The 12,222-nt window shown below is 43.2% G+C and overlaps 2 protein-coding genes across 4 annotated transcripts in view; both read left to right on the top strand.

Annotated features, from left to right (window-relative positions):
- Window positions 1-10,727, top strand: LOC132382588 (apoptosis-enhancing nuclease-like). 2 transcript variants are annotated; one of them, XM_059952945.1, is made up of 4 exons: window positions 1-53; window positions 531-1,287; window positions 3,572-3,772; window positions 7,103-10,727. In XM_059952945.1, the coding sequence occupies exons 2-4, from the start codon at window positions 574-576 to the stop codon at window positions 7,304-7,306; spliced, it is 1,119 nt and encodes a 372-aa protein (XP_059808928.1). In that variant the 5' UTR covers window positions 1-53; window positions 531-573; the 3' UTR covers window positions 7,307-10,727. The 2 variants fall into 2 exon arrangements, with proteins under 2 accessions (XP_059808928.1, XP_059808927.1); XM_059952944.1 differs by having other exon boundaries at window positions 6-65.
- LOC132382589 (interferon-stimulated gene 20 kDa protein-like) overlaps window positions 7,189-12,222 on the top strand; it is a 24,888-nt gene continuing 19,854 nt past the window's right edge. For both annotated transcript variants that reach the window (XM_059952946.1, XM_059952947.1), the window contains exon 1: window positions 7,189-7,326. In XM_059952946.1, coding sequence (XP_059808929.1) covers window positions 7,303-7,326 — 24 coding nt within the window. In that variant the 5' untranslated portion in view covers window positions 7,189-7,302. The remainder of the gene's footprint in view (window positions 7,327-12,222) is intronic.

Consider the following 12,222-nt stretch of genomic DNA (forward strand, 5'->3'; position numbering starts at 1 on the left):
AGGAAGTTGAGATGGTGGCACGTGGCGCCGGCGACAGCTGGAGATCACTCCTGGTGAGGAGCTGGGTACGGTATGGAGGGGCCGAATCGGCTCTGTCACTGGGAAAGGGTGGGTGAGAGGGAGGGAGAGGGAGAGGGAGAGGAAGGTAAAGGGTACGTGGAGAGGGAAGGGAGGTATGGGTACCTGGAGGGGCGGCGGGAAGTAGAAGGGGGAGGAGGAATAGTGAGAAGGGGTGAAAGTGGGTAGGGGATGGCAGAGGGAGGAGGGTGAGTGGGAAGGAGGGGATGGCAGAGAGAGGAGGAATAGTGGGAAGGGGATGGCAGAGGGGGAAGGGGGGAGTGGGGAGTGAACCAGGACATGGGCCTGGGGGGGGGGGGTTGCTGGTGAGTGGGGAGGAAATTGTACACGGATCTTTTGATTTATTTATCTTTCACGGCTGGATCTCCTTTGGTAAAAGAATATTTGTTCATTCTGTGGTAATTACTTTTGTATTTCCCATTGAATTAAAGGACCTATTTTCTTCTGTCTAGATTCCAAGTAGATACCCTTACGCCATTGATAAATGAGCAAAGGATGCCAGGGGTAGCCGACACTGTTATCCCAGTCCTGGAAGGCTCCATATCCAGGCTTTTGCTCCATGGGATCTGCAGTCCAGCTCGATCTCTCCGCCAGGGTAGTGAATGTCGGACCATCAGGCGCAAGAAGAAGCTGAGCAGGAAGTATCAGCGTTTCTTGGAAAGGAAAGCGTTCCTGGAGCGAAGGGGGATTTTGAAGCGGAGACGGGTCAGAGAGAAGGAGGGACCTGGAGACCATCCACAGTGCCCAGGTGGCTGCATCTTCCAGCAGGGAGTCACCAAGCAGCCGAGTGGCTCCTGTATGAATGCTAATTACTCCATCGTAGCCGGTGCCTTGCAAACCCAGACCACGACAGGAAGTATCACACCCACTCTGTTGGGGGCGTCCAGCCCAGAACACAAGGCAAACCGTCTCACCCCCAAGGGCCTTGCCCTGCTGTCACCTGCTGCCACCTCTCGCAGGATGAGGTCGGGGGGCTTCTGCTGCAGTGCCACCAGGTGCGTGGCGATCGACTGCGAGATGGTGGGCACGGGCCCCTGTGGGTGGCTGGGTGAAGTGGCCAGATGCAGCATAGTTAACTATCAGGGTGACGTCATCTATGATAAGTACGTGAGGCCGGAAGGTCCCATCACCGACTACAGGACGCGGTGGAGTGGAATACGCAAGCAGCACATGGCGAGTGCGTTAGAGTTTAATGTTGCGCAGAGAGAGGTGAGAGTACAAAAAAAATCACCAGTAATCTACTCCAAGCCCTTTGGAAAGCACCAAGTTCCACCTTGTACTTCTTCCTCCCCTCCATCAACCTTCTTACTCTGACTTCTCTTACTTTCTAGTACTGATGAAGGAACTCAGCTCGAAATGTTGACTTCTTTTCCCCCACAGATGTTGCCTGGCCTGCTGAGTTCCTACAACATTTTGTGCATATTGATTTGGATATTCAGCATCTACAGATTTTCTTGTGTTTGTGTTGTCCTTAAAATTAAACCCCGATCATTGGTGCCCCACTGTATATTTTATGGAGATCTGGTGGAGAGCCGTAGAGTCCTGTTTGATAGTTGGGCAATGGTGAGGCATGGCACCGTTAGGAAGGGCCGAAAAACAGTGAATATTAATATTGTCAGTGCTAGCAAGCCATTCTGCAGGTTGACACTTGGATGCTGAATTACTGATTTCTTTGATGTTGGGCCAGAGAATGAAGTAGACTTTGAGTTTGAACAAACTCTTTCCCTAGTCGGATTGGAGCTGAAGAACGAATTTGTTCAAAATCAAGTTACTTGTCGTGCTCACAAGTGCTTGCATCTGCACCACAGGTACATTGCGTTAAGAATTTCACAACATTCACAAGAAAAATCTAAATGAACATTATTAATTTTATAGTATACTTAAGTATACAAATGGACAAGTATAGGAGATGGAGAGGTGATCTTGTACAGGTGTATAATAACATGAGGGTCTCTTATTTTTCCCAGTTGGAAAATAAAAAAACTAGTACGCATAGGAAAGACTTAATTTTAGGTAATTTAATTTATCAAAGTATGTATATATCTGAGATCAGTTTTCTTACAGGCATTGACAGTAGAGCAAAGATATAAAACAGAATCAATGAAAAACTATACAAAGACTGACAAACAACCCATGTGCAAAAGACTATTTGTGCAAATACCTATTATATTAGTATTAATACTTAAATAAATACTACTGAGAACAGGAATTGTAGGGTCCTAGAAAGTGAGTTCATAAGTTATAGAAGCAGGTCAGAGTTGAGGTTAGTGAAGTTATTCATGCTGGTTCGGTTGCCTGATGATTGAAGGGAATAACTGTTCCTGAACCTTGTGTAACTGCTTCTCAATGGCAGCAGTGAGAAGAGGGCATGGCCCAGATGGTGGGAGTCCTTGATGATGGATGCTGCTTTCTTTGGGTAGTGCTCCACGTAATTGTTCTCCGTGGTGGGTATTCCATGATGTAGGAACAGTTCAGTTGTGGAAGTTCATTCTTCACAAAAAGCTGCTGTTGAAATCTGGAATAACTGACTTGCGTGAAGAAATGGGCTTTAATTTTCATAGCTTAATGGATTTGCTTTCGGGTTGTTTAGAAGGGCAGTTCCGTCCTACGGTGGGAGGCTGTAGGACCAGGGGGCACAGCCTCAGAATACAAGGACATTCAGAGGAATTTCTTTAGCCAGATAATGGTGAATCTGTGGAATTCATTGCCGCAGATGGCTGTGGAGGCCAAGTCATTGGGTATATTTAAAACGGAGGTTGATGGGTTCTTGATTAGTAAGGCTTCAAAGGTTATGGGAAGAAGGCATGAAAATGGGGTTGAGGGCAATAATAAATCAGACTTGATGGAATGGCAGAGCACGTATGATGGACCGAATGGCCTGGTTCCGCTCCTACGTCTTATGGTCTTTTGGGATTTGGGCCCAGGAACGGCAGAGGTAGAGATGTACAGTGTTGAGTTTTAAAGATTAGAGAGCTTAGCTGTATTTGCCACATGGACATTGAAACATACAGTGAAATATGACACACAATCTAAGTAGGTGCTGGGGACAGTCTGCAAGGGTCACTATGCTTCTGGCGCCAACATAGCATGCCCACGGCTCACTAACCCTAACTGTTTTGTGTGGGAGGAAACAGGAGCGTCTGGAGGAAGCCCACACAGTCACAGGGAGAATGTACAAACTCCTTGCAGTGGTGGAATTGAAACTCGAGAAAATCTGCAGATGCTGGAAATCAAAGGCAACACACACAAAATGCTGGAGGGATTCCGCAGGTCAGGCAGCATCCATGGAAAAGAGTAAACAGTCGATGTTTCGAGCTGAGACCCTTCTTTAGGACAGAACCCTGCGAATTGAACCTTGACCTTCTGATCGCTGGCATTGTGAAGTGTTATGCTAACCGCTACATTGGTTTACTGTGTTGGTGGGAATGCAAGTCTGAGAGCGAAAATTGACTACAGTGGTTACACTATTAAGTTCTGCTTTTTCTTCCCCCAGATCATGAAGATCCTAAAAGGTAAAATTGTGATAGGCCATGCATTGCACAATGATTTTAAAGCCCTGAAGTATTTTCATCCGAGATCTCTAACGAGAGATACAAGCAAGATGCCTCTTTTGAAGAAGGTGGCTGGGTTTGCCGAAAAAGACTCTGTGTCCCTGAAGAATCTTGCAAAGCAGCTTCTGCGCAAATCCATACAGGTGGGTTTGGAGTTGCAGGTCTTATTGCAGTAAGGCGATTCTGTTAATGCTGCTGTTATTGCAGTTGGTCAAGAAGACCCAGCCCCATCCATGCTGATGATTGGTTACTATTTGGCTGCCTTTACCATCCGAATGAGAGCATGCCAGTCAATTACAAAACCCTTTAGTGTTTGTCCCTTTTTACACTGTAAAGTTGCCTGTGATTTATAAAGAAAAAGATTAGCTTGATTTGTGATATGAACAGTTGCAAGAAAAAGTTTTGCAATTACCTGGTTTTCTGCATTAATTACTCATAAAATGTGGTCTAATCTTTATTTAAGTCACAATGTGCCTAAACTTAATAACACTAAACAATTGTACTTCTTGTCAGTTCTGAGTACACCATTTAACCAATCACATTCTAGGTTCTAAAATGTATGTGACCTTCTGGGGCAGTGTTTTTGACAAAAGCTATTTGGAGTCAGATGTTCCAATCAATATGATGAAATTGGAAGTGTGGGTTGTAGAGGTGCCCTGCCCTATATATAAAAAAAAGACACACAAAGTCAGGTTACTGACAGAGCCTGCTCTTCTCCAGAAAGATCTGTTTATGTGCACCATGCTTGATCAAAACAAATTTCAGAGGACCTTAGAAGAGGAATTGTAGAGATTTGTGAAGCTGGAAAAGGCTGTAAGAATGTTTCTAAAGACCTGAGTGTTCATCAGTCCACCATAAGAGAAATTGCTCACAAATGGAGGAAATCCAGTACTGTTGCTACTTTCCTAGAAGTGGATGTCTTTCAGAGACGACACCAAGAGCACAATGTGCAATGCTGAAGGAAGTGAAAAAGAACCCAAGGGTGACAGAAAAGACCTGCAGAAATCTAGAATTCACTAAAGTATGTTCATGCGTCCACTATAAGAAAAACACTGAACAAGAATGATATTCATGGAAGGACACAACAGAGGACAACACTGCTCTCCAAAAAAAAAAATTACTGGGCATCTCAAGTTTGCAAACAAACACCTGGGTGTTCCACAATGCTCCTGGGACAATGTTCTGTGGACAGTTGAAACAGAAGTTGAACTTTTTGGCAGAAATGCACATCGCCATGTTTGGAGGAAAATGAGCTCTGTACAGCCCAAAACCAAAAGCTCAAACCAACTATGAATCATGGTAGAAGAAGCATCATGGTTTGGGGCAGCTTTGCTGCCTCGGGGCCTGTACAGTTTGTAATCATTGAGGGAACAATGAATTCAAAATTGTATCAAGATGTTTTACAGGAGAATGTCAGGGTAGCAGTCTGTCACCTGAAGCTTAATAGAAGTTGGATGATACATAAGACAGGAATCCAAAATACAAGTGTAGATCAACAGAATGGTTTAAAAAGAATTAAATTTGTGTTTTGCAAATGCCAGGTCAGAGTCCAGACCTTAATTGAGATGCTGTGGCATGACCTGAAGAGGGCTGTTCATACAAGGTATCCCAGAAATATTGATGAACTGGAAGTCTTGTATGGAGGAATGGTCTATAAATCCTCCTCATCATTGTGCAAGTCGGATTAGCAGCTACAGGGAATGTTTGGTTCATGTACTTTTTCCAGCCTGGACTCTGAATGATTAAACAATGTGTGCAATGAAGACATGAAAAGTACAATCGTTTGTATGGTTTTAGTTTAAGTAGATTGTATTTGTTTATTATTGTAACTTAGATGACGATCAGACCACATTTTATGATTGATTAATTAATGCAGAAAACCAGGTAATTGCAAAAGTTCACTAACTTTTTCTTGTAAATGTACATTGAAACATACAGTGAAATGGTCATTTGTGTCAAATAAAATCAGTGAGGATTTTATAACAGCATAGAATTACACTCAACTAAATGGCTGCACCCTGTCAGTTAAAGTTATGGGGGAACAAATTGGCCACTTATTCTACAGCCATAGAATCATACCACTGGGAAACAGACTTTACAATCCACGCTGTCCATACTGACCATCAACTACCCCTCAACCCACATTTTTGTATGTTCATGGTCTTCCACTGCTGTAGCCCATCCACTTCAAGATTCAACGTGTTGTGTGTGCAGAGATGGTGTCTGTATACCACTGTTGCAACACGTGGTTATTTGTGTTACTGTCGCCTTCCAATGAGCTCGATCTAGTCCGGCTGTTCTCCTCTGACCTGTCTCATTGACAGGGCATTTTTATCCACAGAACTGCCACTCACTGGATGCTTTTTATTTCTCACACTATTTTCTATAAACTCTAGAGACTTGTGTGTGAAAATTCCAGGAGATCAGCACTTTCAGATACTCAACCCATCCTGTTTAGCATCAACAATCATTCCACGGTCAAAGTCACTTAGATCACATTCCTTTCTCATTCTGATGTTTGGTTTGAACAAGAACTGAACCTCTTACGTCTCCCTGTTTTTATGAATTGAGTTGCTGCCACATGATTGGCTGATAAGATATTTACATTAATGAGCAGCTATACAGGTGTACCAAATAAATGGCCACTGAGTGTATATTGTGAAATTTCTTTGCAACAATATATTAAAAATTGCTCTAAGTTTCAAGAAGAAATAAAAAATGAATAGGTAGTGCAAAAAGAGAGAAAAATACATGGGTATGAACAGTTGGCATAGGTTATGGAAACTTTCTGCTCCTGAGTGTAGATAAGTGTATCTTGTGGGTGCTCAGTAAATCTAACCCATGAACAGACTCCTTGGTTGGAGTTTCTGCTGCTGTTACCTGCTGGTCAAGATGAGGGAGGGCTGGCAGGTGTGGACCTCTCCAAGGTGAATAACTGGTGGGGGTGGTGCAGTGGTCAGGGAAGTCACTCCACCCAGCTGATTTGAACATAGAAGGGCACAACACACCACAGACCCTTCAGCAAACAATGTTACTGATAATTGGGGAGTCTAGTACCAGAGGGCACAGCTGCAGATTACAAGGATGTTAGAACAGAGATGAGAAGGAATTTCTTTAGCCAAAGATGGTGAATCTGTAGAATTAATGGCCACAGATGGCTGTGGAGGCCAAAACATTGGGTATAGTTAAAGCAAAGGTTACTAGGTTCTTGATTAGTAAAGATGTCAAAGATTATGGGAAGAAGGCAGGAGAATGGGTTTGAGAGGGATAATAAGTCACGATCACATGGTGGAGCAGACATGTTGGGCTGAATGACCTAATTCTTGTGTTATGGAACTTATGCCGACCTTTTAACTTTGCTCTTAAGATCAACCTAAATGTTCCCTCCTGCTAAGTCCTCCGTTTCTCTTTCATCTATCCACCTTAAGAGTCTCTGAAATGTCCCTAATATATCTGTTTCACCTTTGTGACAGGTCGGCAGAGACGGTCACTGTTCTGTTGAGGATGCCCGCACTGCAATGCAATTGTACAAGCTAGTTGAAGTTCAGTGGGAAGAGAAGCTTCACAGCGAGTTGTGGACAGAACATGATCACACGGTGTCTGACACAAGCTCTGAAATCAGTCACTACATGGACGATCAGTACTGGCCTGCTGGATTACACGACGACTGCAAATGATTGGAGAAGGATTTTTTAAAGTACGTACCTCCAGTGACGATAAGCATTAATGCTGCTGATGGACTATTGCAATACAAACTCAGGTTGATTTGCCTGTTGGATGAGGACCAGTTTTTCACCTGTTCTCAGGCCTTCACTGTCCTGCCAGCAAATTGGCGCTTGTTCCCTCTCAGTGGTGGGTCAGGATCCATGCAGCCATAGTCCAGGATCAGGGCTAAGGTCTCAAGCCTGCTTCAATACCAAGTTGTTCAGCATGCCAGTGCAGAATCTGGAGCAAGTTAAGGTGGGGGGGTGGGGGTTATTTGGTGCAATTGGGTCCTTCCAGAGTTCTGACTGAAAATTCAACCCATTGTGATCTTAGTCTTGGAGAGAAAATGAATAGACTAGATTTGGTGTGGTGGATAAAGCTGAGTGGTTTTGTTCTGTCAATGTGGTTGACCACAAAGGAACAAGAATTGCAACCTGTTAACCATGTTTTCTGTTTTAATACTTATCTTCAACATTTCTACTCACAACTCTGGCATGCAGAAGACAACTGGTACTGTTTCACTGATACCGGTTGGTCCCAGTTCCCAAATCCTGAAGCTAATGAGCATCAGGCTCTTTAGCTCAGAGAGCCAATCTTCTTTGTGCCCTCGTTCCAGTTCGCTGTCTAATTCTGAAGTACTGAGTTCAATGTCCCAACTGCTGCCCTTTCAGAAAAGGCCTCCAAGATTGCTGTGGGGTTTGGAGTAGCTGATAACTCTCTTGGTCCATGTGACTGTCTCCTGAATAGTTCAGTGTGGTTCATCTTTACTTGGCCTGTACGAAAAGTGGGTGTCAGTGTGAGGCAGGAAGCTATGTTCTCATCCTTCCCCAACCCATATTCCTGTGATATCTTGTGGATATACGAAAGTGAGGAGGAAAGTGGAATCTGTTACCATGACTGCTTGTTGAAAACAGATCAGTTCTGAAGAGAAATTGTATCAGTAGGCATCTAGAGAGCCCCATTTGGGGGAGTGCTTGGGCTGAGCTACTGTAGGTTTATCACCTGCCACTAGCAGCACAGTGACACGGTAATAAAGCTGCTGTCTTGTGTCTAGTACCCACAAGTTCAAAGCTGACCTCTGCTGCTATCTGTGTGGAGTTTGCATGTTGTTCCTGTGACTATATGGATGGTCTTCCACATCTGAGTGACATATAGTATGGTAGATCAATTAGCCATTGTGTAGGCGAGTGGCAGAATCTGGGGAGAGCTGTTGGGAATGACCATAATACGAACAATGCTGTGCAGAAGTCCTGGGCACATCTATAGGTGCCTCAGACCTTTGCACACTACTGTATTTGTCAACGTGGAGCAGAGGGAGTGTTTGTAAAACTGATGGGAGCAAGGGATGTTGAACATAGTGAGGGTGGGGGGGTGTGGGACAGGTGGTAGAGAAGGAATGCCGGGACAGAGAGTGGCATGGGTGCAGTGACGCCTCGCCCTGAGACACCAGACAACGTCATTTGATTCTAAACAATTGGTTTGCTGATCACTACGGAATATTTTTCTGGTGTTTCTTGCTTCCTGTCCATTTTCCTGACCGTGATTCCCCTCTCTCTGCCCCCATTCCACAATAGAGACCCATAATAGAATCAGAATTATCACCACTCTCATATGTTATGAAATTCTTTTTTTTTGTGGTAGTACAGTGCTGTGCAAAAGTCTTAGGGTTTCTAGCACAGTATTGTAGGAGCAGAATTGGGCCATTCGGCCCATTGAGTCTGTTCCATCATGCCATCATGGCTGATATATTTCTCTCTCAACCCCATGTGAATGAGAAGAGAATTTAAAAAAAAACAGTTGGGATTAGTAACAGGTTAGTATTAATGTGTGCTTAATAGTTGGATTGGACTCAGTGGATGAAGGAGGCTGTTCCTATGCCTTGTGACCTCTCACCCCTATGACATTGTTAGTGAGACATGAACTTGTGATATCATTCCCCCTTTGATGTCGTCACATGAGAGGCATGCTTTTCAAAATGTCTGCTTCAAGCTTGACTCCAACCTGCGTGATCACAAGTGACAGCATCATTTGGTGAAAACTACAAGTTTATTGGCCTGCTCTGCCTCTGTCAATTTTAATTTTGTTTCAGGAATCATTTAGGAACTCCACTCTATTGCTAATGGTTTGGGGAGGGAGGATAGGACTCTGCCTGCATTCTGTGTTGGACTCTTAAAGCCACCCTCCCATGGACAAAATCTGACTGCAAGGAAAACCGTATTAGTACGTTGGTGCCCACTGCATTTTTCAGGTATCCTTTTTTTAATCCACGTTGTTTTTTGAACCACTCTGTCCTCAACAGCCATTCATGTTAATGGATTCTGTGTTGTATCTCTGCCATACTGAAGGTTATGAGGTTAGGTGATCATGCTGCAGTTTTCCTTCAGAATTGTACTGCAGTCTCTTTCAATTGATATTTGATATTTGACTTGATATTTCAATCCCCATGATAAGTCAGCACTCTCGATGTTGGTAGTGGGCTTGGAGTAGTGACAAGGAGGGTTGGTACCTCATTGGGGTCATCAGGTGGGCACCCTCCTTTGATGTTTTGTTGATAAGCCCACGATATCTCCAGAGGGCTCAATGGTGCTACCTGGCATCCCAGATCCACCCCCTTCAGTTCCATACCCTCCTGTCTTCATCTTGCAGCCCAGTTATTATCTTTCCTTTTAATCCAAATCCAATTACTGCTTTCTTCTGCTGCACTTGACAAGGACGTGATTGCTTGTTGGAGTGAATAACCCCTCACTCCCATCTTCAATAGACTGGTCAAAGATGTAGCCATAAATCCCCTGCATCCCACTTCTACAGGGAAAATCTTGGTCTTCCAGTTATTCTGGGCAGCTTCAGTTGCCAGTTCAGAGTACTTGGTCTTTTTCCTCTCAAGCTTCTTCAACACCATCTTCCCATGGTACTGTCATTTCCACAACATTGACAGCTTGGCTGTTGTGGACCACAGGACCATGTCTGGCCAGAGTATGGAACTCCACTGTGCTGCCTGAGACATTCTCCCCAGTATCCTGTCAAATCGTCTAATCAATGCTTCTGAATTGATGTGGTTGTCCTGGTATTCGTGGGAGCAGCGATAATACTTTGTTAGCTGGAGAATCATTGGCCTATCACAAAATTTGGAAATCAGCCATCCCAGTCCACTTTTAACTTTGTTTTTGCATTTGTGAGCCAGTGCTCTTTATCTCCTTGTCCCTCAAATGCATTGCAAGTTTACAAAGCCTGTGGAACTAGTTTAGAAAAAAAGGGCTGTAATTATTGATTGCAGGCACTTTCAGTACATTCATCAGTTCTGTACCCAAACAAGTTTGAGCAACACTGTTGTCAATTTGAGTAAATTTTCAAAATGACTAACAATAAATTATTTTCAAATGATTTATTTTCTTATTTCTTTGTCTGACGTCTTCATTTTACCAGGTTCTCTGTTTCAGTGGTTTGCACATTGCTTATGATTCAGGCTGCTGGCTCTGCAGAGTTTGTGAACCAAGGGTCTTTAGTTGTTCTTGACACCCACGTCAGGCCTGACAATATACAGTAGGCAAGATAAATTGAGAGAGAATGGAATTTGTGGATAACTAGTTTGATGCTACAGATTAGCACAAACCACTGACTACTAGGCAAATACAATACAATTCCAATAATTTACCATCCCATTTTTCTGAAATTGATAAACTAGAACCTAGTGCACATCATTGAGCACATTGTTGAATGAACAGAACTTAGTACAAGTACTTTGTACATTGAATGAAATCAAGTTTAAGGAGAATAGCATAAAGAAGGCCAATTTGGAGGAGTCATTTCTGATTAAACCAGAAACACACACAAAATGCAGGAGGAACTCAGCAGGGTAGGCAACATCTGTGGAGAGAAATAAACATTCAACATCTTGAATTGAGACCCTTCATCCTTTTTGTAGATACTGCTTGAATTGCCAAATTCTGCCAGCATTTTGTGTGCTGCTCTGGATTTCCAGCATCTGCAGAATCTCATGGATTAAACCACCAGAGCACTTGGGATTAACCTCCATTGCACAATCCATTCAGTCTGAGTGTATTTGGCATGTTGTTGAAAATCCATTGGTAGCTGGTGTTAAACTCAGTGAATGTTACTGAGTCATCGGCTATGTCCTTTTCATCTAGTGGGAATATTAGCACATACAGTTAATTACAATTTCTTTGTATTTGTCCAGAGATGATAAACATCAGCCATGGTAGTGTAGTGGTTAGCACAATGTTGTTAGAGCTCAAAGCAAAGTTCAGAGTCCAATTTAGGTGCTATCTCTAAGGAAGTTGTATGTTCTCTCTGTGACTGCATGGGTTTCCTCCCACATTTCAAAGTCATAGGTTAATTGGTCATTGTACATTGTTCTGTGATTAGGCTGTGTTAAACAGGTGGTTGTTAGGCAGTTAGCTTGTTGGACCGAAAGCCCAGTTAGGTGCTGTATCTCTAAATAATTAAATGACTAACTTAAGTTCAAGCTTCACTGTTGTTATCAGATCCATTAATCTTTAATTACAGTCCTGGGTTACTGAAACTCACCATATTGGGCACTGGAAATTGGAAATGGAAACTGAAAATACTTTTAAAAAACTTTGAAATGAAACTGAAAATACTCAGTGACCCAAGCACATTTCAGATTAATGAAAGTTGCAAAAACTGAGAAAGCAACTTAATTATTTGTAAATGGCAGAGCAAGGAATTGATCATTAGGACAAAAATCTTTAATGGATGTTGGTCTCACTGCCAGTGTTCAATATCCGTCTAGGGAAGCAGTTAAGAGTTGACCACTGGGGTCTGGAGTGGGAAAGGACAGCAGATTACCTTTCCTGAAGTGGTTTTTGTTTCCAGAAGTTTCTTGGTTACCATTCACTGAGACTTTCTG

The sequence above is a fragment of the Hypanus sabinus genome, chromosome 28, assembly GCF_030144855.1.
Source record: "Hypanus sabinus isolate sHypSab1 chromosome 28, sHypSab1.hap1, whole genome shotgun sequence".
Classification (NCBI taxonomy): Eukaryota; Metazoa; Chordata; class Chondrichthyes; order Myliobatiformes; family Dasyatidae; genus Hypanus; species Hypanus sabinus.